We start from the raw sequence: 27,522 nt of genomic DNA, 5'->3' as shown, positions 1-27,522 counted from the left end.
GGGCAGGGCATGAAACTAACCTTGCAGGACAGGCAAGAAAGGATGTGGCAAAATAGCAGACCCTTGGGGGCAGAAGGAAGAGGCAGTGGCAGTACAACCACACATACCTAACAGACCCAATTCAGGCATTAGACTCCTGATGTTTTTAAGCCCGAAAGGGCTTTATTTTATCTTTTTTCTGCCTAATGTCTCCTCTTTATCAATGTAAGTCAATGGGAAAATTTAATTCCCCAGGTTTTATTTTCAAAATCTCCCTCTTACCAAGTTCACAGTGTTGGCAAGTACGGTACATTGGACCATGAGGGCAGGAGGAATGGGGCATGGACTTGGAGAACAGAGGACAGGAGATGATGGGCAGATGCATCAATCTGACCTTACAGGGCAGGCGTCAAAGTTTGCAGCAGGACAGTGCACCACACAGGGCAAGCAAGATGACAGTGCAGCACAATGGACATAGACAACAGAGAGCAGAGGGGAAAGAGGCAAAGGCAGCAAGCTGACCATAACAGACAGACAGGAGGGACAGTTGCAGCATCACGGACCATGAAGGGCAGGAGGGATGGGGCAAGGGCATGATAAAGGACCAGACAAGGCAGGAGGGAGGGGATAGGGGCATGAACATGGAAAACGGAGGGCATGGCAGGAGTAGCAAGCTGACCATGGAGTGCAGGTGGGATGGGCACTGAAAGCACAACACACTATGGAGGGCAACAGTGAGACTATAATGGCATACACACAGACAACAGAAGAAAGGTGGGAGGGGGTCAGGGGCAGCATGCTGACCACACTGGGCAAGTGGAAGCGGCTGTGGCAGCACAGACGACTATGCATGGCAAGCAGTAGGGTTATTGGGAGCACAATGGCCATCGTGGGCAAGACCAAGGCGGCAGCGGCGTGCTCAAGGACCATGCAGGTCAGAAGGGAGGGACTGGGCACAGACAAGAGAAGGTATGCTTCACAACAGACCACGCAGGGCAGGCAGGAGGAGCAGTTGCAGCACAACAGAGCATGGAGGGCAGAAGGGAGTGGTAGCAAAATGGACCATGTAAGACGGGAATGAGGGGCTAGGGCCATGGAACTTGGACAAGCAGTAGCTATCTGACCATGCTAGGCAGGTGGGAGGGGCAGTGGCAGTTCAACAGAGCACTCAGAGTAGGTAGGATGGGCAGTGGCAGGTCCAAGGAACATAGTGGGCAAAACAGAAGGAGCAGGGACATGCACACCGACATCGGAGGGCAGAGGAAGGAGGGTAGGGGCAGCAAGCTAAGAACAGAGGCTAAGCAGGAGGACAATGATGGGGCATGGAATTGAGCAATGGAGGGCAGGAGTAGCGGGCAGGGACATCAAGCTAAATAGAGTGCTTTGGCAGCACATGAGACCAGCTAGAGCAGGAGGAAGGGGGCTGGTGCATGGACTCGGACAACAGAGGAAAAGGAGGAGGTGGATGGGGCAGCAAGCTAACTGTTCAGGGCAGGCGGGAAGGGCATTGGAAGAACAACGGCCACACAGGGCTGTAATGAGGGAGCAGGGGCATGGATTTGGACAATGGATGGCAAGGGAGGGTGGGGCAGGAAGCTTGGGTGGCGGCAACACAATGCCAGTCCAGCCTCTTCATCCCAAACCCGCTCTACTCTCCCACCTTGCATTGAACTGGGCATCTTACTTCAGATTTAGAAATCCCTAGAAATTCATTGAAAAAAGCAAAGGTTATAGGGATGATATAGTTAGGAAATAGAATACATAAAAACCTTAGAAATTCACTAAAAAAACAAAGTTTACAGGGACGTTAGAGTTAGGTTCAGATTTTACAGGCTCAAAATCATAGAAATTCAACTTTTATAGTTATTTATTTCAAGTAAATATAAGTTGTGCCCTAAGGTAACTAGAACTTGCGCCCTCACCATGCACTGCTAATTACCCCAGCTATTATATCACTCATGACCTCTTCTATGATATCATTGATACTATCACTGTAACATCTGTAGTAAAAGTATTAATGAGCAAACTGTGCATGTCGAGGGCACGAGCTATAGTTACCTTACGGCACAAGTTTACATACTTGAATTAACATAATGTGTGGGCCAAATAATTCATTGAAGCCCTGAAACAATATAACATTTCATTTCTCCAGAGTTTCTAGATTGTAGTTGCCCGTAGTGGGCCATTAATCAATTATGAATTAGTGGCAACTACAAGATGGCAATTGCAAAACAAAATGCTGGTCAGCAGTTATTGTTGAAAGTCTGTCTGTTTATAATAGGTAATCAATGTTGTACAATGGGAAGCATCCCTAAAACGTGTTGGGTGGCATCTGTTGCTAGAAAAAAGTATGGACCACTTATGCACAAGTGAGCCCGCGTCCTGTGTGCTGTGAAGTGGAACGCTGCCTGTTGAGAAATTTACATACGGGCACATTCACGCCCGTAGATGCGATCCACCACAAAAGGAGGCCAGGGGTAAGTGGATATGGAGTTAAGAATAATAAATCTAAACTGTTCTATATCTATATACCTTGATGATGTAGTGCAGCTGATGTCCCATACAACACACAAGAAAAATGGGACAGAGAAATGGCTGCTGAGCAGAGAGTTATTCTCGTCACAACTCTGGGCTGCTTTTAACTGTCAGCCTTAAAAAAACATAGGCCTACAACTATTAACCAATGCTGAAAGCCTCAGCCAGGGATTTCTGATGAAAGCAATGGACAAACTGCACTGAGCAGAAGCAAGAATGTTTTCCCACTGTTGCACAGGACCACATTTTTACTCTCATCATTAAAAAGTATATATTTAGAAGTTTTAAAACATTTTTACAAAGTCCCGAAACATATGACTTTGCAACTTCACACACCCCAGGCCTACACCAAAAACCTTATGATGCTTGTTATTTGAAACAAATAATATAAATACATTAGAATGTCATGGGTCCAATTAAAAATAGAAAATGGTGGAGAGTAAATTGTGATGTGTCCAACACTGCTGCATTGATCTTTTTGCTTTTCCCAGTTTAGAACACTCTGCCTTCAGTATGTGTAATGTTGTAATAGCCAGATGGTCCTTCAACCTAGTCTATTCCAATCACTACATTTTCTATTGCCCTTTACAGGCCTTTCCCTATTAGTCAGGCTTAGGATTCAGTGGAGAGGCCTGTAATGACAGCTGGAGTACAAGACAAGAGCTATTTATAGGGGCAATATACTTTGTGCTGCCATGAGAGGCAGGGCACAGCTTCAGGGGGGACTGTTTGGGGTGCTACATCCCACTAATAAATGTATTTTCTGATAACTAGTTGGGTACAGGTGCTTTCAGTTGGGTATTGTGAGATGTCAGTCGGATTTCAGCAGGAATGTTTACATACACACAGACAAAAACACATACACTCTCAGTCGCTGCTTTGAAAGTCCTTAAAAATACTGGTTATTTTACAGAATCTTGTATTTTCGGCATTCATCTCCCTTTCCACTGCCCCCTAGGCCACTCTCATGCACCTTGTTTGTTGTTTAATGTATTTAAACATTATGGGGGTTATTCTAACTTTGGAGGAGTGTTAATCCGTCCCAAAAGTGACGGTAAAGTGCCGGATATACCACCAGCCGTATTACGAGTTCCATAGGATATAATGGACTCGTAATACGTCTGGTGGTAAATCCGTCACTTTTCCGTCACTTTTGGGACGGATTAACACCTCCTCCAAAGTTAGAATAACCCCCTATATGCCAGCCTGATAGTCGGAGAATCTGAAGCTCACCCCCCTCCCAATCTGACTGACCAAGAGACGCCCCTGTTAAGAGCCTGCTCACTGTTCCTGCTAGGAAAGTGGCTTCATCAAATATTTCTCTTGATGCCAAGCCCTTTTCAGAACATAAACTGCAAAGGGTTTCTTTACATGTTAATATTCCGGATAACCAGAGTGAGAAGAAGTAAAAACAAGGCTGTAGGATTTTCTATAATTGTATTAGATAAGGTTAGAAGGTTTCTCAGTCCTTAGTTTCAATGTTTCTTGTGCTCCTAGTAAGAAGATATCTATTCTAGTGCTTTGAACTGACCTCAGAAAATATTATGGCAAGATTTTCACCACAAAACATCAGTTCATTTGGATAACTTATTTGCTTATTTCGCCAATGTCAACAATAGATCTTAGGACTAGAACAAGGATTTTGGCCCCCTAGAGTAAGTGAAATTTCGACTTTCCAACTTCAGTGATAGTAGGGTGTTATTTACTGACTGTAAGATCTATGTGGTCCCTCTATTATTGGGAACCGTATTTTCTATTGGCAGCTAACTAGTAATGTCTTGTCCTGGAAGTGACTCTGACGTATGGGTGGTCAATAAATCCCGCTCCGCCAGCGGAGTTAGCAGAGTTTTGGCCACTGTGAGTTACGTATGTAACATGGAGTTCTGGCCAAGTTTCACCAAATGCCGCATGGCAGAGTTTTTTCTTGCATATGGCTCGCCAACAGTAAGCTGGCGAGTGCAAGCAACATTTAGTGTTCCCGTGCGTGATTTTCGGTCGCTAGAAGGGCACCCAGTGAGATTTCTCTAATGAGGGCGATTGGACAGTTTGTGGTCAGAAAGCTGCTGCTTGACTAGACAATATACTCGAGCGGCAGCAAAATCAACTTGAGAAGCAGCACCCTCTGGCACTCCGCGTGGTGCCGTTCATGCTGATTTTTCAGAGTGGAATGAGCTCCCGGCACTAAAAATCAGCATGAGAATGGCGATGTGCCTAATTCCGCCCATTTGTGGAACTCTGCAGAATCTCATGAGTTTAAATATAATGGAATACATACAACGTGACACTCTGCAAGTTACGCCCACCCCTACCCTGACCACTTCTTTACCCCATTACCCCAGCTTCCAATCAACACCTAATCTGGTTAATCTTTGTTCATCTGTAATACTGGTGAGTACCACTAAAGGAGCAAGGGTAATGGCTCAACACATAACCAGCGAAGATACAGCCACGTCCACAGGGAGGCAAATAATTGTTTGGCAATTTATTTTAGTTATCTCTTTGGGTATTTGTAAAGTACAGACCGTTCAGCAAAAGGTATTACGGACCTGAAGACCTATATTAGTCCTATAATAAAAAAAAGCTGAAAGCTGTTCCATGTTTTAAGAAAAAGAAAAAGTAAAGAGTCAGGTATTTAAGGCATTCCTGAGTCTGAATAAGTATATGTGAGACCTTAATGATATGATAAAGGGAAGGCAATCCACTGCTTAGCTGCTGCTACTTAGAATGCTCTTCCAACAATGGTGACCCGACCAAACTTTAGTGCTGTCACCAAAAAAGAACTCGCAGATTGAAGACAATGGTTTGGTCTGTAGAATATAAACCAAAAAACATGAGATAGAGGGGCGATCCTTACATCATAGACAGCTTTATTAACGAGACGGACAGATCTGAAAGAAACTCTGCTTTCCCAGAAGCCTCAGCCAATTCAAGGGGCCAAAATAGGTGATATAGAATCAGATCTCTTAATATTAAACACCAATCTGGCTGAAGAAGTTTACGCTAAATATAAGTTGTAAAGTGCCTTTGTGGGTAAGTTGAGATAAATGACATTACAGTAATCTAAAAGTACTGCAATGACCAAGTTTAGAATCTGAACCGTGTGAGAGAACAAGAAGTGGATGTCCAGCTTAGGTGTGTGGAGTTGAAACTAACAGGAACTGACAAAAGAATTAATATGACTAAACAAGAACAGTGAGTTTAACTTCCAAATTTCTAAAACAGATTACAGGTACAGGTTTCTCACCAAGTCAAGACGACCCAAAGGGAACTCCCACACAGGAGATGATTTGAAATGGAGCAGGTTCTCGTTCTTTCCTCCATTCAAATTGAGTTGGTGTCTTCTCTACCAATATTCACCTGCCTACAGGCAGCCACACAGATTGCAGGTACTCTGATCACCAGAAATCTTAAAAATAATTTGAGTGTAGTCAGCGCGGATAAATAACCAAATACCGAAAGACTGAACAGGAGATGCCAAAGTAACCATGTAGATGTTAAACAGAAAAGGTGACAACACAGAACTCTGAGGTCCACAACAAACAGGATTAAAGTGACAAATGTGTTGTCTGTACAGTGTTGAAGCTCATCCAAGGCTTTTGTTAGTTCAGTATCTGTACTGCAACCGGTAAGAAAGCCGGCCTGCATAGACTCTAAATTATTATGCTGATTGATTAAAAGATTTATGTTTTAGTAATTTACCTAGATAAGGGAGCTGAGACTTCCCTGTAGTTGACTTAATTTTCAGGATTCAGAGATGTTTTCAGAAGCGCAGTAATGTGGGTTCACTTTCATTTGACCTGAAATACTACAAAATAAAAAAGGAAATATTTATAAAAATACATCCCACTCCTATTGTCAACCAGTAAAAGATTGCTATGAAACTTCTTAGAAGAGCTGATAGTTTGCTGCCTTTCAGCATTGTAGCATTGCATGGAAGCCACCACTAGAAGTATATTGCTCTGTTATTAATGATGTCTGTATTTTGTAGGACTCTTCAACATGTGTATTGTTGGGAGGGGCAGGGGCACCAAAAGCAAGGCAATGAAAAAGTTACTTTAACTACTGTTCTCCAGCATTGGCATCTTTCATAGATTCACATGTTTAAATCATCCCCTTCATCAAGTTAGGAATTATTTACACCCTGAGGACAGGAAATCTTTCAAGTTGTGAATCTTTGAAAGTTCTAATGCTGGAGAATAATTTTTACCTGGAATGCAATGGTGGGAGGAAGGAGTTGTAGGATTTTTCGAAGCATGTGTATTGATAGTGAGTCTTGGCATTACCCATGTGTCCCTGTTGTACTTATACATCTGTCTGCTTTCTCCACCATCTACAATAGAAGCCATGTTGTGGACGAAGACTATTACATGCAGTGCGATACCAACGAAGGCAACCAACCTATCTACGGAAATACAGAGCAGATGTATTACAATTATGCTGGCCCGCTAAATCAGGCAGACGATGATGTCTACATTATGCCTGACGCATAATCCCAACGAAACTTTAAAACAGAAACTGTGATGCTTACCGTGTGCTTCAACGAGAAATTCCAGTTTGCCAAAATTCGGTTGTTTTCTCTACCAGAAACGTGGAAGAACCTCCAATGACTCTATTTAGTTTATCTTAAAACAGACCCAAGATGGTAGAGTAATTGAATACTTGTGGTTTTTTTTTCAAACTGCTGTGCCTTATTTGGGGTCTGTGGGAGAGAACTGCTGGTTATATGGCCTTCATTCTGTTCTCAAGCTTATGGGGTCAAACCAATAGTCTATTTCTTGTCACTTCTGGGACAGATGGGATTATGAAAACGAGTGGAGGTCTTTAAAGCAGCACCTTCTACGTGAACTTTATGAGTGTCTTATATTGGCGATTCTGAAAAGATCGGGTGTCTGCAGTGAGGAAGAGGAGGACAGGCGGTGTGGGCTGTATCTTAGGATGGAATGCTTTTTCCCTATCATTTGGGTCTTTGCTTTATGACTCCATACACAGTGTTATCTTGGGAAACCACTTCCCTGCTTTGTGCCACAGAGTCTCAATATTGGGGTGCGCAGGAAAACTAGCGGATTGCCACTCAACAGCTTGTAAATGTAAATTCATTAATCCATGCTAAAGGCTCCTTCATACAGAACCAGATAATCTTCATAATAATAAAAAACATCTAAGGAAAAGAAAAATCAATCGACATTTCGAGGGAAAAAAATGGAGCTACTGGACTTCCTTTAATGTAGGTGCTTTTCAAGCCTCAAACCCATGCAGGAGATTGTGTTTGCTTTTAGCGAACTAAACTAGGCACACTCCGCTTTAAAGGTTAAACCTATATGTCAGGCACAGTGGCTTTTAATTAGAGAAAACATGCACAGCTTTCAATACTGTAAGGCAAGAGTGTTTTAAGTTAGCTCCCGTGGGCGTCATTAAAAGCTGAACAACGATATTTCCGTTTCGTATTTTGGAACTGACCTTCTCTCCACCCTCATTCTGTTTTCAGTTACTGGCCACTGTCAATGGTATGATGAACTTGTTAATGCAACATATGTGCATTGTTTGTGTTTGAGATGCAAGACTACATAAAAAACACAAAACCAAAGACCCAACTAAAGGTTTAAATCTACTGCACTGTCCTGAAACTGAAAGAGTTTTTGTGCACTCAAGGTATCCCCTTCTCCCAAAACACAGTGCACAGTATCACCGTGGCCCACTGTTTAGTCCATCCTTCTAAAATGTAGTGCATCTGATATTTCACCAAGGTACAGAAAAGGTACCAAAATGCTCCCATGTATCGAGAGCTAGTAAGTTTCCAATTGTAAGGTAGTTGGCAATACACTGTCACTTACAAAGAAGGGTTTTCGCGTCTCACTCTGTGCTGATGTTTCCATTCCCCAATAGACCTTACCTTTGAGGCTATCATTCTCTAGAATGAAAGGTCTCAGGTTCCCTGCCCTTTCCAGACTCATTGCCCTCCTTATTGCTGCATCCTTAAATTCGCTCATAGGAACATTCTTGGTGGGATACCTATCAGAGGGACACCCCCATTTCCTGAGGGAAGTGAAACACCATTGGTTACAATAGCCTTCGATCTTGCTTACTGGCTTGGTACAACAAAGATGGTGATGTGATAGTGGAGGAACGTGCGGTGAGTGTTGGGCTGTCAATATGATATGTGAAAAGCGGTCAGATGTATGATGAAGTGGTGGAACTTCGTGGTCCTGTATTGTGGTGTGGCAGTGCTTGTTGTACAGTGAAGTGGTAAATTGTCATTGGGAGAAACTACGTGTAGAGATTTTTATTTCAAGTGATCTGGCTTGCCTTTGGGTGGGACAGTGTAGTATTTTGTAATGGCTTCGATGTCATGTGTTGCAGTATGGTGTCCGATATAGAGTGGCGCCATGCAGTGCGACGACATGAATTGTGTAGTGTGAGGCTTCCTGTGATGTGGTGGGTTGTGTGTAAGGAAGAGGGAAGGTGAGATTGTCAGTGATACTGTGGATAACAGGTGTTGTGTGTGACATGATCAACAGGACTTTGTGTTAGATAGTGGTATTTAGTCACATTCTGCAAGCTGTCCGGTACTGGGTGGTTTAGGGCTGTTTGTTATGGTTCGATACAGTTTTGTTTAGTTAGGTTGCAAAGGTATTGTGCTGTGTTTGGTGACAGGGAATTGTACTGATGTATGCTGGTACATGCTGAGACGTTGTTCTATCTATGGCGAACTGCTGTCTGCAGCAATAGTCTTGTCTGATGTAGTCTGAAGAAATCTGGTCAAGTAAAGGATTTGGGACTTTTGAGAGGAGAACGCAGCCAGGAAAGAGGAATAAGAACAGAGGAGAGCGAGGGGAAGGACGGAAGGAAAAAGTGAGCTTGTGAGAAGGGAGTGGGGAGAGAGACGAGACTTAAAGGTAAGGGAGAATAGGCAGGGCGTACAGGAGTGAGTGTGAGGATAAATGAGAGATGAGATGGAGTGGGAAAGGAAGGGAAGCAGGAGGGGAGGAAGTAAGGGGTGGAGGTGAGATTGAGGTAAGGGGAGAAAGGAAGCTGGAAAGCAGGGAGGAGAGAGGAGATGTGATCGACAAGAGTTGTACCGTGTCATATTGCGATGAGGCGCGGAAGCTTAGATGCTGTCTAGTGCGGCAATGTGTGGTAGGTGATTTGAGGTGCGAGAGGATTTGTGGTGTGTGGTAGAGTGATGGCCTGTTGCATGATGTTGTAGGCAGTGGAAATTGTGTTGAAGAATGTGAATGGTGCAAATAATGTCGATAGGTTTGCTGTGAATTTATTTGTAGTGTTTATCCTTGTCACATGTACATAAAACAGTGAGTTTGTAACTCTGTAGACACAAGCAATTAAATAGTCAATTTCTGACAGAAACAATGTGAGCCTCTTTTCGTTGTTGCCTGTGCCTCGAAATATTTCAGCATGTATTTGTCTGCCATCTTTGAATTTACTTCAGAAATTATAAGTCATCTTTTGACAAATTAAAATGCTTTACAATAGAGATAAATGTAATATCATGTTCTTTTTATTTGTAAATAATCAGTACACATCCCACCTGTAACTACTTTGTTCCACCCTTTAATTAAAGCTGCCCCGAGTTTGATCATTTTCAAGAACTTAAAATGTTCCACTGTTTCAGCTTTGTTTTTCAGCTCAATAAAAAGTGTCCGACTAGAGCCTTCTTGTAGCAGTGCTACCTCGAGGGGCCTGCCTATCCCACCTGTGGGAGCAGAGATCTAAGGCTGCTTCAGGTTAGGTGCGATATGTTTAGAGAGTTCTTTTTCCAGTTAGTACTGCTTTGCATTCTGGTATTATTCCTTTTCTTGACACATTATGAAATGTAAATTCTGTAGTCCAAGCAGAGTTTGAATGGGCCTGGACATGCCAGTTCAATATGCTATCAGTGAACCGACTGGCCGGAGCCATGTTTGCATGTGATACTGTTGAACAGCGGGTTCTCGGAGTCCTGGGTCATCGCAGAAGGTTGCATCTGAAGTGCAACCTGGTCAGGTCTTTCTGCTCTGCTGAACTTCTGCGCAAGAAGGTTGAATGCAAGGATTCCCAGACATCTGATTCATCATAAAAGCTGAGGCAGGATTCTTGCAGCATAGTCTTGTGACCTATTTTGCACACAGAAATGGGGCAGAAGACTTCCATTTGCACATTTGCATTCAGAAAATGTGGTAATGCGAATGCCACAAGCGTGCCACATTATGAGCTGGGCATCAGTGGGGGTGGCGAGTGGAACTGGGTGTTTGCTGCCAAGCTGGCCTAAGCACAGTCTAAGCTTTCGCAACGAACAGCTTGCACGTCGCTCTTGACTCACATCACTGACATCTTCTCGCTGTGTATTTTCTACTCAGTCTTTAGCTGTCTTATTATCTATTGTCTGTCTCTCTGCCTCTCTCGCCCCTCCACTCTCGCTCTGTCTCTTTCTCTATCTCCCGCCCCTCTTGTTCCTTCTAACACTGAATCTCGCTCCCCCTCACCTCTTCATCTCACTCCCTTTCTCACATTGCCTTGGCTCTCTCATCACTTCTACGCCTTCGTTTCCTACACCCTCTCAGGCCCCCTCTCTGCTTCACAGTTCATTCTGCTAGTTCACAGTGTAGATCCCCTTGATACTGCAGGTGTCTGTGAGTGCAAACCCACTCCCTACTACACTTGTTGTGTGCCTTCACTCTGCAAAGCTCCCTCCTACTGAACGTCAGGCAGGGTCTGCTTTAACTACAATCACCTGCCTCTAAAGAAGAGCAACAAAGGGGTGGACCCAAGATCCATTTCCCACACTGCTTAACCTTTTTTGTAATCACGAGAGCGCTGACAGACAGCTAACGCTGCTAAGTCAGACCTAACAATAAAACATGTTTCCATTATGTCTGCGTCTATCTTTATCTGCTTAGAAATGCAGTGAATATTGAGAAAGAAATACATATAGAAAGAATGGGTTTAGAGAACAGTGAAAGCTAAAGTTCATAAGAGTCAACTTTGTAAAAAAAAATAGTTGACTGTAAATAAGTGCTGTGTAAGAAACATGACAAGTATTGGTAAGGTTACCAGATGCTTCATGTCCTCAAGGATGTATTGATCCAGTTCTTGTCTTCTGTTTTGCAAATCATTGTTTTCTGGTTTATTAGTTCAAGTGCCTCAACCGCAAGGTCAAGCAGGACTACAACTTTCAGAAAGGATTACGGTGTTAATTGAAAAAACAGTACGGGAACCCAGCCTCCTTGGTGACATGGAGTCATCTAGTAACCTCCCATAGTGGGCAGTGATGTCCACCTTGCACTGTGCTTCATGCTTGTGCTCGCACAGCAATGTCAAGTAGGAAGGGAATGTGTGGCTTGGGGTAGCGGGTACTCGCAACAAGCCTAGATAGAGTCAGAGAACAGCATATTGCCACCCACTGTGACCTATCTATCATAACTAGAGCGGTAAGTATGATATGGAGAAGGTGATGTCCACACCCACTTCATGTCCATGGTTTATGTGAGGAAGGCCGAGATATTATTGAAGTTAGATGGCCGTGTGATTGTCATAGGGTGTGGTTTTAGGAGAATGAAGGGTTTGTGTGTCTGGCTGAGGTGCAATGATGTAATAGAGAGGGAACGTAGTGAACTCCCTGGACCCTTCTTTCCAAGACTTTTATCTGAACTTCCTACTAAAGCCATTCACCTAGCAGAACCCCTCTTTGGCCACTTCTCTTACTCCCTAGTATGAATCTGCTGGACGAATCTATTAGCTTGTGCCTTTTATCCCTTGACTAGTTTCCCTATAGAATGTCCCTCTTCTATCACCTACTACCTATTCTGCTTTCAGAGAGACCTCTTAATGTCCTTCCTGTCACCTGTCACACTATGCTGAAAAACACAATTATGCATAGGTCACATACCTGGACATCCCGGACTTGTTAAGTGTTTCGCTGGGCTTCACTGGAGGACCAGAAAGATGTGTTTAAAGCAATGCAAGCAGAGATCAGGGAACATTTGCTTGCACAGACCTTTCATTTATATTCCAAAATCAAGTTCCCCTTTCCCACCAACTAGCGGCAGTTCCTCCATAGGGGTGGAGGAGCGTCCCCCCCCCCCCCACACTGCTGCTCAGAAAGTGTGAAAAATAAAATGGCAATAAAATGATTTTATTACCATTTTATCTTTTACTCTCTGCCAGCAAATGGAGTGTGAGGGCAGAACCAGTGTGTCGTGGCCACTTTAGTTTGAAGTGCGCATGTTGGTTTGGCTAACTACCTTGCTATGGCCAAAATGGCACAAACAATTCAAACTACTCCAACCCAGCTGTCTTAGAGAGCTGGGTTGGAGAGCAGACACAGACCTCCAGTGCTTTTCAGAGCACTGAGGAAGCCTGCTCCCGTCCGTTAAGATGCTTAACTCATGCTGATTAACAGCATGAGAGCGGTGTCTTGATTGAGAAAAGGAGTTGGCCGCGGGACCTTACGCTTGGACTGGAGTCCGGAGCCAGAAACATCGAGAACATGCTGCAGAACATCGGGGATGTGCTGCCGGCATAGTAAGGTAAGTGAACCTTTATATATATATATATATATATATATATATATATATATATATATATATAATGTTGTCTTGCGCCCCCTCCATTTAAATATCTCACCAACCACCACTGCTGCCAACCACAAACTACAGTTCTCAACACCAACTAGAAGAGAAGCAACCCTTATAATCAGAGACCCTTTTTGGAGTGATTCATCTCATTGGTTTTGTCTCTCGGTGGTCCTTTGCGCCAGCTCAATGATTTTTTCAAACATACTTGAGCATGATATTAATCCTCAATAATCTTTTTATGATTATTATTACATTATCATTACTATCCTTATTACAAATATGGTTCATTACTGCTAACCCTCACCAGGTCTGCCAGGGTTCCTTATGGCTCCTTTAACCAGTCTGTTCTGTCCTGTTTGTTCGGACATGGCTGAATGGTTCATGGGAAACTGCTACCAGCAGATTCAAGTGATCAATGATGTGTGGACTGATTCAGTATACCCCATTCTTTAACTCTAGCAATTAACTCTAGTTAAGAGTAAGGTTGACTGACGTTGCAAAACTTTGTAACATTTTTCGAAATGTACTTACCGGTATCTCGCGTGAAAACTGAATGCAAAGAGAATGTTCCTCACTTTCAAAAGACATGCCAGACTCAGGTAGGGGACTGATTTTGGGAAAGACGTCATGCTACAGGAGTTTTACTGCTCTTGCAACATTTTCTGCTTCACCCAGTCTCCACAGCATGATTTTTTGCATATCAAAAAACTTCACCTGGGCATAGCTAGGAGCTAAAATGTAAAACAATTGAACTGTAGTTTGTGGTGATTAAATTGACCAGAGCTGTGTCATAGCTTATCATACTTTACTGCATATTTCAGAGCCATTATATGATGAATGGAAGAATAACACTAAAAGATTAATTGAGTGGTATCAGATCTATTTATTCTATACTGCGTTCAGATGTCTTTGTTAGTGTGGAGTATAAAGGGCACAAGTCCTAAAAAAGAGAAGTGGGGGGGGGGGGCTAACCACGTTAGGCAGTATGCAAGCAAAATCACACCATGTGACATCGCACTTGGCATTACAGGAAGTGGCATCACAACCCATGACTTTACAGGAAGTGACAAAATAAGAAGTGGCATCAGATCTTAAGATCTCAGACGTGTTTAGCAGGTCTATCATTAGCACATTCGAGTGCATTATGAGTATAAATGCAAACACCCCTGTGTAAGGAAATGCCTCCTTGGCATGGTTACCCCCTGACTTTTTGCCTTTGCTGATGCCAAGTTATGATTTGAAAGTGTGCTGAGACCTGCTAATCAGGCCCCAGCACCAGTGTTATTTCCCTAAAACTGTACCTTTGTCTCAACCATTGGCACACCCTGGCATCCAGGTAAGTCCCTTGTAACTGGTACCCCTGGTACCAAGGGCCCTGATGCCAGGTAAGGTCTCTACGGGCTGCGGCATGTCTTATGCCACCCTGGGGACCCCTCACTCAGCACAGACACACTGCTTGCCAGCTTGTGTGTGCTGGTGGGGAGAGAATGACTAAGTCGACATGGCACTCCCCTCAGGGTGCCATGCCAACCTCACACTGCCCATGGCATAGATAACTCACACCTCTAGCAGGCCTTACAGCCCTAAGGCAGGGTGCACTATACCATAGGTGAGGGCATAGGTGCATGAGCACTATGCCCCAACAGTGTCTAAGCAAAACCTTAGACATTGTAAGTGCAGGGTAGCCATAAGAGTATATGGTCTGGGAGTCTGTCAAACACGAACTCCACAGCACCATAATGGCTACACTGAAAACTGGGAAGTTCGGTATCAAACTTTTCAGCACAATAAATGCACACTGATGCCAGTGTACATTTTATTGTGAAATACACCCAGAGGGCATCTTAGAGATGCCCCCTGAAAACAGACCCGACTTCCAGTGTGGGCTGACTAGTTTTACCAGCCTGCCACACACCAGACATGTTGCTGGCCACGTGGGGAGAGTGCCTTTGTCACTCTGTGGCCAGGAACAAAGCCTGTACTGGGTGGAGGTGCTTCTCACCTCCCCCTGCAGGAACTGTAACACCTGGCAGTGAGCCTCAAAGGCTCACCCCCTTTGTTACAGCGCCACAGGGCATCCCAGCTAGTGGAGATGCCCGGTCCCTCCGGCCACGGCCCCACTTTTGGCGGCAAGGCCGGAGGAGATAATGAGAAAAACAAGGAGGAGTCACTGGCCAGTCAGGACAACCCCTAAGGTGTCCTGAGCTGAGGTGACTGACTTTTAGAAATCCTCCATCTTGCAGATGGAGGATTCCCCCAATAGGATTAGGGATGTGCCCCCCTCCCCTCAGGGAGGAGGCACAAAGAGGGTGTAGCCACCCTCAGGGCTGGTAGCCATTGGCTACTAACCTCCCAGACCTAAACACACCCCTAAATTGAGTATTTAGGGGCGCCCAGAACCGAGGAAGACAGATTCCTTCAACCTGAAGACGAAGAAGGACTGCTGACCTGAAGCCCTGCAGAGAAGATGGAGACACCAACTGCTTTGGCCCCAGCCCTACCGGCCTGTCTCCCCACTGCGAGAAAAACTGCAACAGCGACGCGTGTCCCCCAGGGTCTAGCGACCTCTGAAGCCTCAGAGGACTACCCTGCATCTAAAAGGACCAAGAACTCCCGAGGACAGCGTCCCTGTTCCACAAAGACTGAAACTTGCAACACAGAAACAACTTTTAAAGGACTCCATGTTTCCTGCCGGAAGCGTGAGACTTTCCACTCTGCACCCGTCGCCCACGGCTCGACCTGTGGAGAAACAACACTACAGGGAGGACTCCCCGGCGACTGTGACCCCGTGAGTAGCCAGAGTTGACCCCCCTGAGCCCCCACAGCGACGCCTGCAGAGGAAATCCAGATGCTCCCCCTGACCGCGACTGCCAGCTTCAAAGAACCCAACGCCTGGTAAAGACACTGCACCCGCAGCCCCCAGGACCTGAAGGATCCGTCCTCCAGTGCAGAAGCGACCCCCAGGTGGCCCTCTCCCTTGCCCAGGTGGTGGCTACCCCGAGGAGCCCCCCCCTCCTGCCTGCTTCGCTGAAGAGACCCCCGGGTCTCCCATTGAAACCAATTGCAAACCCGACGCCTGTTTGCACTCTGCACCCGTCCGCCCCCGTGCCGCTGAGGGTGTACTTTTTGTGCTGACTTGTGTCCCCCCTACAAAACCCCCCTGGTCTTCCCTCCGAAGTCGCGAGTACTTACCTGCTGACCGACTGGAACCGGGGCACCCCCTTCTCCATTGAAGCCTATGTGTTTTGGGCACCACTTTGACCTCTGCACCTGACCGGCCCTGAGCTGCTGGTGTGGTAACTTTGGGGTTGCTCTGAACCCCCAACGGTGGGCTACCTTGGACCCAACTTTGAACCCTGTAGGTGTTTTACTTACCTGCAAAACTAACCAAGTTTCCCTGTAGTGTTGTTTCTCCGCATGTCGAGCCGGGGGCGTCGGGTGCAGAGTGGAAAGTCTGACGCTTCCGGCGGGAAATGTGGAGTCCTTTAAAAGTTGTTTCTTTGTTTCAAGTTTCAGTCTTTGTGGAACAGGGCCGCTGTCCTCTGGAGTTCTTGGTCCTTTTAGATGCAGGGTAGTCCTCTGAGGCTGCAGAGGTCGCTGGACCCTGGGGGACGCGTCGCTGTTGCAGTTTTTCTCCACGGGGGAGACAGGCTGGGGCCAAAGCAGTTGGTGTCTCCGTCTTCTCTGCAGGGCTTCAGGTCAGCAGTCCTTCTTCGTCTTCAGGTTGCAGGAATCTGTCTTCCTCGGTTCTGGGCGCCCCCAAACACTCAATTTAGGGGTGTGTTAAGGTCTGGGAGGTTAGTAGCCATTGGCTACTAGCCCTGAGGGTGGCTACACCCTCTTTGTGCCTCCTCCCTGAGGGGAGGGGGGCACATCCCTAATCCTATTGGGGGAATCCTCCATCTGCAAATGGAGGATTTCTAAAAGTCAGAGTTACCACAGCTCAGGACTCCTTAGGGGTTGTCCTGACTGGCCAGTGACTCCTCCTTGATTTTCTCATTATCTCTTCTGGCCTTGCCGCCAAAAGTGGGGCTGTGGCCGGAGGGGGCGGGCATCTCCACTAGCTGGGATGCCCTGTGGCGCTGTAACAAAGGGGGTGAGCCTTTGAGGCTCACCGCCAGGTGTGACAGTTCCTGCAGGGGGAGGTGAGAAGCACCTCCACCCAGTACAGGCTTTGTTCCTGGCCACAGAGTGACAAAGGCACTCTCCCCATGTGGCCAGCAACATGTCTGGTGTGTGGCAGGCTGGTAAAACTAGTCAGCCCACACTGGAAGTCGGGTATGTTTTCAGGTGGCATCTCTAAGATGCCCTCTGGGTGTATTTCACAATAAAATGTACACTGGCATCAGTGTGCATTTATTGTGCTGAGAAGTTTGATACCAAACTTCCCAATTTTCAGTGTAGCCATTATGGTGCTGTGGAGTTCGTGTTTGACAGACTCCCAGACTATATACTATTATGGCTACCCTGCACTTACAATGTCTAAGGTTTTGCTTAGACACTGTAGGGGCATAGTGCTCATGCACCTATGCCCTCACCTATGGTATATTGCACCCTGCCTTAGGGCTGTAAGGCCTGCTAGAGGGGTGACTTATCTATGCCATGGGCAGTGTGAGGTTGGCATGGCACCCTGAGGGGAGTGCCATGTCGACTTAGTAATTTTCTCCCCACCAGCACACACAAGCTGGCAAGCAGTGTGTCTGTGCTGAGTGAGGAGTCCCCAGGGTGGCATAAGACATGCTACAGCCCTTAGAGACCTTCCCTGGCATCAGGGCCCTTGGTACCAGGGGTACCAGTTACAAGGGAGGTACCTGGATGCCAGGGTGTGCCAATGGTGGAGACAAAGGTACAGTTTTAGAGAAAGAACACTGGTGCTGGGGCCTGGTTAGCAGGCCTCAGCACACTTTCAAATCATAACTTGGCATCAGCAAAGGCAAAAAGTCAGTGGGTAACCATGCCAAGGAGGCATTTCCTTGCACAACCCCCCCCCAAACGAAAGAGGATTAGACTAACCTTTCCCAAGAGAGTCTTCATTTTCTAAGTGGAAGAACCTGGAAAGGCCATCTGCATTGGCATGGGCAGTCCCAGGTCTGTGTTCCACTATAAAGTCCATTCCCTGTAGGGAGATGGACCACCTCAACAGTTTTGGATTTTCACCTTTCATTTGCATTAGCCATCTGAGAGGTATGTGGTCAGTTTGAACTACAAAGTGAGTACCAAAGAGGTATGGTCTCAGCTTCTTCAGGGACCAAACCACAGCAAAGGCCTCCCTCTCAATGGCACTCCAACGCTGCTCCCTGGGGAGTAACCTCCTGCTAATGAAAGCAACAGGCTGGTCAAGGCCATCATCATTTGTTTGGGACAAAACTGCCCCTATCCCATGTTCAGAGGCATCAGTCTGCACAATGAACTGCTTGGAGTAATCTGGAGCTTTTAGAACTGGTGCTGCGCACATAGCTTGTTTCAGGGTGTCAAAGGCCTGTTGGCATTCTATAGTCCAATTTACCTTCTTAGGCATTTTCTTGGAGGTAAGTTCTGTGAAGGGTGTCACTATTGATCCATATCCCTTCACAAACCTCCTGTAGTAGCCATTCAAGCCAAGGAATGCCATGACTTGAGTCTGGGTTTTTGGAGTTACCCAGTCCAGAATTGTCTGGATCTTGGGTTGGAGTGGCTGAACTTGGCCTCCACCTACAAGGTGTCCCGTGTAAACCACAGTTCCCTGCCCTATCTGACATTTGGATGCCTTGATAGAGAGGCCTGCTGCTTGCAGGGCCTTCAAAACCTTCTTCAGGTGGACCAGGTGATCCTGCCAGCTGGAGCTAAAGACAGCAATATCGTCAAGATAAGCTGCACTAAAGGACTCCAAGCCAGCAAGGACTTGATTCACCAACCTTTGGAAGGTGGCAGGGGCATTCTTTAAGGCAAAGGGCATTACAGTAAACTGATAATGCCAATCAGGTGTGGAGAATGCGGTCTTTTCTTTTGCTCCTGGTGCCATTTTGATTTGCCAGTACCCTGCTGTCAAGTCTAAGGTACTTAAGTATCTGGCAGCACCTAGTTTGTCAATCAATTCATCTGCTCTTGGAATGGGATGGGCATCTGTCTTGGTGACAGAATTAAGTCCTCTGTAGTCCACACAAAACCTAATCTCTCTCTTACTATCCTTGGTGTGAGGTTTGGGGACTAAGACCACTGGGCAAGCCCAGGGGCTGTCAGAGTTCTCAATGACTCCCAATTCCAGCATCTTGTGGACTTCCACTTTAATGCTTTCATTAACTTGGTCAGACTGTCGGAATATTTTGTTTTTGACAGGCATGCTGTCTCCTGTGTCCACATCACGGGTACACAGGTGTGGCTGACCAGGGGTTAGGGAAAAGAGCTCAGGAAACTGTTGTAAGACTTTCCTACAGTCAGATTGCTGTTGGCCAGAGAGGGTGTCTGAATAGATCTCTCTATCTACTGAGCCATCTTTAGGGTCTGTGGAGAGGAGATCAGGGAGAGGTTCACTCTCAGCTTCCTGGTCCTCATCTGTTACCATCAACAGATTCACATCTGCCCTGTCATGAAAGCGTTTGAGGCGGTTCACATGAATCACCCTTTTGAGGGTCCTGCTAGTGCCTAGGTCTTCCAGGTAGGTGACCTGACTCCTTCTCTCTAGCACTGGGCAAGGGCCACTCCATTTGTCCTGAAGTGCCCTGGGAGCCACAGGCTCCAGAACCCAGACTTTCTGCCCTGGTTGAAACTCAACCATAGCAGCCTTTTGGTCATACCACATCTTCTGGAGTTGTTGGCTGGCCTCAAGGTTTTTGCTTCCTTTTCCATGCACTCTGCCATCCTGGAACGTAGGCCTAGTACATAGTCTACTATATCTTGTTTAGGCTCATGAAGAGGTCTCTCCCAGTCTTCTTTTACAAGAGCCAGTGGTCCCCTTACAGGATGACCAAACAGAAGTTCAAAGGGGGGAAAACCCTACTCCCTTCTGAGGCACATCTCTGTAGGTGAAAAGCAGACATGGCAAGAGGACATCCCATCTCCTTTTGAGCTTTTCAGGGAGTCCCATGATCATTCCTTTCAATGTCTTGTTAAATCTTTCTACAAGACCATTGGTTTGTGGATGGTATGGTGTAGTGAATTTGTAAGTCACCCCACACTCATTCCACATGTGTTTCAAGTATGCTGACGTGAAGTTCCTGTCAGACAAATCCCACTCTGGTAAAGATACCAATTAGTGCTTTAGCTACTCCAGGGGCAGTAGTGGACTTAAGGGGAATTGCTTCAGGGTACCTAGTGGCATGATCCACTACCACTAGGATATACTGGTTCCCTGAGGCTTTGGGAGGCTCAAGTGGACCCACTATGTCCACACCCACTCTTTCAAAGGAGACCCCTACCACTGGAAGTGGAATGAGGGGGCCTTTGGGTGTCCACCTGTCTTACCACTGGCTTGACAGGTGGCACAGGAGACACAAAACGCCTTTACTTTCTGGGACATGTTGGGCCAATAGAAATGGTTGACTAACCTCCCCCAAATCTTGGTTTGCCCCAAATGACCAGCAAGTGGAATATCATGAGCTAAGGTCAGAATGAACATCCTAAACTCCTGAGGCACTACCACTCTCCTAGTGGCACCAGGTTTTGGATCTCTTGCCTCAGTGTAGAGGAGTCCATCTTCCCAATAGACTCTATGTGTTCCAGTGATTTTTCCTTTGGTCTCTTCAGCAGCTTGCTACCTAAGGCCTTCAAGAGAGGGACATGTTTCTTGCCCCTTACACAACTGTTCCCTTGTGGGTCCCCCTGGGCCTAGGAGCTCAACCTGATAAGGTTCTAACTCCATGGGCTCAGTTCCGTCAGAGGGCAGAACGTCTTCCTGGGAAGAGAGGTTCTTTTTCTTTTGTTGTGTTGAAGCTGGTTCCCCAGTCTTCTTTCCTTTTCTCTTGGAGGGTTGGGCCATTATTCCAGGCTCCAACACCAGTTTTTCACCCTGAGCCTTGCACTGTGCCCTTGTCTTGACACACACCAGTTCACGGATACCCAGCATGGCTGCATGGGTTTTAAGTTCTACCTCAGCCCATGCTGAGGACTCCAAGTCATTTCCAAGCAAACAGTCTACAGGGATATTTGAGGAGACCACTACCTGTTTCAGGCCATTGACCCCTCCTCACTCTAAAGTTACCATAGCCATGGGATGTACTTTAGTCTGATTGTCAGCGTTGGTGACTGGATAAGTTTGTCCAGCCAGGTATTGTCCTGGGGAAACCAGTTTCTCTGTCACCATCGTTACACAGGCACCTGTATCCCTCAGGCCTTCTACACTAGTCCCATTAATTAAGAGTTGCTGCCTGTATTTGTGCATATTAGGGGGCCAGGCAGCCAGTGTGGCTAAGTCCACCCCGCCCTCAGAGACTAATGTAGCTTCAGTGTGAACCCTGATTTGCTCTGGGCATACTGTTGATCCCACCTGGAGACTGGCTATTCCATTGCTAACTGGAGTAGAGTTTGAAGTGGAACCTTTCTTGGGACAGGCATTGTCTCCTGTTTGGTGTCCCTGCTGATTACAGCTACGACACCAAGCATTTTTGGGATCAAAGTTTTTTCCCTTGTACCCAAAATTGGGTTGTGAAGAGGCTTTGGACCCTCCCTCCTGAGCAGGTTTTTGGGGCCATGTAGAAGACTCTTTACTTTTACCCTTGGATGTCTCAACACTCTTCCCCTGGGGAGTCTTTGTGACCCCTTTCTTTTGGTCACCCCCTGTGGAAGTCTTGGTCACCTGAGTCTTGACCCAATGGTCCGCCTTCTTTCCCAATTCTTGGGGAGAAATTGGTCCTAGGTCTACCAGATGCTGATGCAGTTTATAATTGAAACAATTATTTTAAAGGTGCTCTTTCATAAACAGATTGTACAGCCCATCATAATCATTTACACCACTGCCATGAATCCAGCCATCCAGTGTTTTGACTGAGAAGTCAACAAAATCAACCCAGGTCTGGCTCGAGGATTTTTGATCCCCCCTGAACCTAATCCTGTACTCCTCATTTGAGAATCCCAAGCCCTCAATCAGGGTAGCCTTCATGAGGTCATAGGATTCTGCATCTTTTCCAGAGAGTGTGAGGAGTCTATCCCTACACTTTCCAGTGAACATTTCCCAAAGGAGAGCACCCCAGTGAGATTTGTTTACTTTTCTGGTTGCACAAGCCCTCTCAAAAGCTGTGAACTATTTGGTGATGTCATCACCATCTTCATATTTAGTTACAATCCCTTTAGGGATTTTTAGCATGTCAGGAGAATCTCTGACCCTATTTATATTGCTGCCACCATTGATGGGACCTAAGCCCATCTCTTGTCTTTCCCTTTCTAGGGCTAGGATCTGTCTTTCCAAAGCCAATCGTTTGGCCAACCTGGCTAGCAGGAGGTCATCTTCATTGAGGCTGTCCTCAATGCTTTCAGAGTTGCTGGACTCTCCTGTGAGAGAAGCAGCATCTCTGACTATCACATGTGGAGTCAGGGTTGGAGAAACCCTGGTCTCCCTATCTAGGACTGGAGGTGGGAGTTCCTCCAACTAACTAGTGTCCCCCTCTGTGAGGGCATCATCAGAGGGGTTGTTTTTAGCAAACTCTGCCAAGAGCTCCTGGAGCTGTACTTTGGTAGGGTTTGAACCAGTCTTTATCTTTTTGATTTTACAGAGAGACCTTAACTCTGACATCCTAAGATGCAGGTAAGGGGTGAGGTTGAGTTCCACCACAATCTCTTCTGTAGTAGACATTTTGTTTCTAAAAGTTTGAATACTTTTTTAGAATCTACAACTATCTTTAGAACTCTAAAAGAAATGCTAACAAGGACTAACACAAGGCCCTATCAGGACTTTTAAAAATTTAGAAAAATAGCTCAAATTAAAAAAATCAGTTTCTAATGACAATTCTTGGAATTTAGTCGTGTGATCAGGTATTGGCTGAGTAGTCCAGCAAATGCAAAGTCTTGTACCCCACCGCTGATCCACCAATGTAGGAAGTTGGCTCTGTATGCACTATTTCAAAGTAAGAAATAGCATGCACAGAGTCCAAGGGTTCCCCTTAGAGGTAAGTTAGTGGCAAAAAGAGATAATTCTAATGCTCTATTTTGTGGTAGTGTGGTGTGCCATTTTTGCCAAAGCTGTACATGATATTGTGTTGATTCAAAGTTCCTAAGATACCTGAGTGAAATACCTTTCATTTAAAGTATTGTTTGTAAATCTTGAACCTGTGGTTCTTAAAATAAACTAAGAAAATATATTTTTATATATAAAAACCTATTGGCCTGGAATTGTCTTTGAGTGTGTGCTCCTCATTTATTGCCTGTGTGTGTACAACAAATGCTTAACACTACCCTCTGATAAGCCTACTGCTCGACCACACTACCACAAAATAGAGCATTAGAATTATCTCTTTTTGCCACTATCTTACCTCTAAGGGGAACCCTTGGACTCTGTGCATGCTATTTTTTACTTTGAAATAGTGCATACAGAGCCAACTTCCTACACCCTGTGTTTGTAAAGTACACATAAAACAATATTGCCTTTTGTCAGCGTATAGTTTTCTTATCCAAGGACCAAACAAACTACCTCCATCAGGCATAATAGTCTATATGCAGCACATTTCCATGTAGATTAAATTGCTTTTGCTGCCTGTGCATGAACCGATACCTGAAGAAAGGCAATGCAGGACAATGTGCTGCCTTGCATTTGTGCTTTTTTTTAAACAAATCTACACAACTGTGATTTGTGTGGCACTGCAAATCCCAAAATAGATTTTGCATCAGGGTTGTGGCAGAAAAGTGACGAAACCCTGACACAAAATCTGCACATCAACTTATACATTTGAGTTTTTAAAACTCTGCCACAAAAAAATGGCAACAAGGAGAAACAAGACAGTAAATATGCTCTGCTTAACTGGTTGCAAAGTCTAAATTTTAAAATTTATTGTGTGGTTAAGACAGCTACAGAGATCTTTGAGTTTTCAGTAAATCTGAGGGTATAATAATGGTGAGATACCTTTAGTGGTTAACGGATCTGCTGTGTTTTGTCTAGTGCCTGTTTTGACTCAAAGTAGCATGGAGGGTTCTAGTGCCCATTATGACTAAAAGTAGCATAGAAGGTTAATGTGTCTCCTGCAAAGCACATCATGTAACATGAAGATGACAGAATTGTATTTTATGTAAGTAGGTAAGTTACTGTTTTAAGGTAGAGATGCTTTTGATACTTGCAGTTCATATGTTGTAATCCTTCTAAAATAGCACAGGGAGCTATGAAGGACGATATATGACCCCTACACCTTGTAACCCTCACGGTCTTATGTAACATATCCTGAACATTGATGTACAAACTTGTATGATTTATTCTCAATGTAATGAGCATGGGTGATGGAAAGCGCTCTGACACCCTGCATTTTGACGAGCAGCACTATAACAAGAACAATAATAGCGGAATTTAAAATGTTATTTTGTGTAAATACAGGACAGACTACCATATCTGAAATGATTATAGTGCATGCATATCTGTCATATGCCGGGACTGAACAAAGTGAAAAGGGTGCCTCTCTTAAGTACCTTCGAAGCGCTAACAAGCTCTGTGCCTTTGTTTCACCTCCACTGCATTTGCATCTAGATGCGACGCTCCAGATTCCTTCCAGCCAAGGTTACGCCAACAAAAAGAGGCCTCTTAAACTCAGCCTTTGCTATAGGCCCAGCTGGAGTCTGAAAATGGAAATACCCCCTCGCCGCCTGCACTTTGTTGTTTGAATCAAAAGCAGACAATGTGCAGGAGCTGCTGAATGTGCCCCCGTGTCTGAAAAATTCACAGGGTCTAGTTCAACATTTTACAGCGGGCCCAACTTCTTGGTAGAGTGGACGCCGTCCACCGCATGAACCCCTGACTTTTGCCCTAGGAGTATATAGGGGCATCTTGCATTCAATGACATACTTCCACTTTCCTCTACATTGCAGGGGGACTGTCTTTTTCCAGGGCTCGGTTTAATGTTGGAAAGCTGTGTTAGTACAATGTATTTAAGAGAAGCAAACCAAGACTACAACTCCCATCCTGTATTAGGTAGTCAAATGACGTCCATGACTCTACTATACATTGTCATTCGCTTGCAATGCAAGCAAAACATGCCAGTCCAGCTGGGAAAATGCACGAAGCAACTGCCATTATTTCCTCTGGTTTAGGCACTTTCAGGGTAGTCTGAAGGTAATGCGATGCCTGGACCGAAACTTAGTGGAGGTGGGCCTCGTGGATGCTGCTTCGGGTTTGGCCAAGTGCGAAACGCAACACCTATTTCTAAGGCTTAAAAAATGCACTCCAGGGAAAAAGAGAACATGACATTTGTTAACTGGTGCCATCTAGTGGCCAGGCCACTCAAGTTACCTCACCATTAATGAAGATGGCGGATTTGCTTGCATTTAAAATGAATGTATAAATGTTGCAGAATGAAAGAGGACTCTGGAAAGGGTGAGGGTTCGGGGCATAATGTCGCCTTCGGTCCCCTCCCCCTTATGACGACCATGGTACTTAAGACTTCTGTTTGCCATGTGCATTAACTCCTGGGTATTTTTCACTGTCCATTAATGTCGTCAATGTTGGACATTAGTTTCTCAGGCTCGGCTGACTTGAATAAAATAAGATGTTGGGAGAGGCCGAACACCCCATTTACAGCGATTAAACAATTAGGCAAAAACAAAGAGGTCTAGTATCATCCACAGAGTTTGCTGCTTATGTTTCAGCTCTGCAAGGAGGCGATCACAGAGTTTGCTGCTTATGTTTCAGCTCTGCAAGGAGGCGATCACAGAGTTTGCTTCTCATGTTTCAGCTCTGCAAGGAGGCGATCACAGAGTTTGCTTCTCATGTTTCAGCTCTGCAAGGAGGCGATCACAGAGTTTGCTGCTTATGTTTCAGCTCTGCAAGGAGGCGATCACAGAGTTTGCTTCTCATGTTTCAGCTCTGCAAGGAGGCGATCACAGAGTTTGTTTCAGCTCTGCAAGGAGGCGATCACAGAGTTTGCTTCTCATGTTTCAGCTCTGCAAGGAGGCGATCACAGAGTTTGCTTCTCATGTTTCAGCTCTGCAAGGAGGCGATCACAGAGTTTGCTTCTCATGTTTCAGCTCTGCAAGGAGGGGATCACAGAGTTTGCTGCTTATGTTTCAGCTCTGCAAGGAGGCGATCACAGAGTTTGCTTCTCATGTTTCAGCTCTGCAAGGAGGCGATCACAGAGTTTGCTTCTCATGTTTCAGCTCTGCAAGGAGGCGATCACAGAGTTTGCTGCTTATGTTTCAGCTCTGCAAGGAGGCGATCACAGAGTTTGCTTCTCATGTTTCAGCTCTGCAAGGAGGCGATCACAGAGTTTGTTTCAGCTCTGCAAGGAGGCGATCACAGAGTTTGCTTCTCATGTTTCAGCTCTGCAAGGAGGCGATCACAGAGTTTGCTTCTCATGTTTCAGCTCTGCAAGGAGGCGATCACAGAGTTTGCTTCTCATGTTTCAGCTCTGCAAGGAGGCGATCACAGAGTTTGCTGCTTATGTTTCAGCTCTGCAAGGAGGCGATCACAGAGTTTGCTTCTCATGTTTCAGCTCTGCAAGGAGGCGATCACAGAGTTTGCTGCTTATGTTTCAGCTCTGCAAGGAGGCGATCACAGAGTTTGCTTCTCATGTTTCAGCTCTGCAAGGAGGCGATCACAGAGTTTGTTTCAGCTCTGCAAGGAGGCGATCACATAGTTTGCTTCTCATGTTTCAGCTCTGCAAGGAGGCGATCACAGAGTTTGCTGCTTATGTTTCAGCTCTGCAAGGAGGCGATCACAGAGTTTGCTGCTTATGTTTCAGCTCTGCAAGGAGGCGATCACAGAGTTTGCTTCACATGTTTCAGCTCTGCAAGGAGGCGATCACAGAGTTTGCTTCTCATGTTTCAGCTCTGCAAGGAGGCGATCACAGAGTTTGCTGCTCATGTTTCAGCTCTGCAAGGAGGCGATCACAGAGTTTGCTTCTCATGTTTCAGCTCTGCAAGGAGGCGATCACAGAGTTTGCTGCTCATGTTTCAGCTCTGCAAGGAGGCGATCACAGAGTTTGCTGCTCATGTTTCAGCTCTGCAAGGAGTCGATCACAGAGTTTGCTGCTCATGTTTCAGCTCTGCAAGGAGGCGATCACAGAGTTTGCTGCTTATGTTTCAGCTCTGCAAGGAGGCGATCACAGAGTTTGCTTCTCATGTTTCAGCTCTGCAAGGAGGCGATCACAGAGTTTGTTTCAGCTCTGCAAGGAGGCGATCACAGAGTTTGCTTCTCATGTTTCAGCTCTGCAAGGAGGCGATCACAGAGTTTGCTTCTCATGTTTCAGCTCTGCAAGGAGGCGATCACAGAGTTTGCTGCTTATGTTTCAGCTCTGCAAGGAGGCGATCACAGAGTTTGCTTCTCATGTTTCAGCTC

General features: G+C 45.7%; 1 protein-coding gene across 1 annotated transcript in view; it reads left to right on the top strand.

Moving 5' to 3' along the window:
• Positions 1–10,178, top strand: part of LOC138267730 (uncharacterized) — a 76,677-nt gene extending 66,499 nt beyond the window's left edge. The window contains exon 3 of the mRNA XM_069216904.1: positions 6,854–10,178. Within this exon, the coding sequence (XP_069073005.1) occupies positions 6,854–7,004 (151 nt within the window). The 3' untranslated portion in view covers positions 7,005–10,178. The remainder of the gene's footprint in view (positions 1–6,853) is intronic.
• The last annotated feature ends 17,344 nt before the right edge of the window (positions 10,179–27,522 follow it).

The sequence above is a fragment of the Pleurodeles waltl genome, chromosome 12 (assembly GCF_031143425.1).
Source record: "Pleurodeles waltl isolate 20211129_DDA chromosome 12, aPleWal1.hap1.20221129, whole genome shotgun sequence".
Lineage (NCBI taxonomy): Eukaryota > Metazoa > Chordata > Amphibia > Caudata > Salamandridae > Pleurodeles > Pleurodeles waltl.
This window is presented reverse-complemented; position numbering and strand designations above follow the sequence as displayed.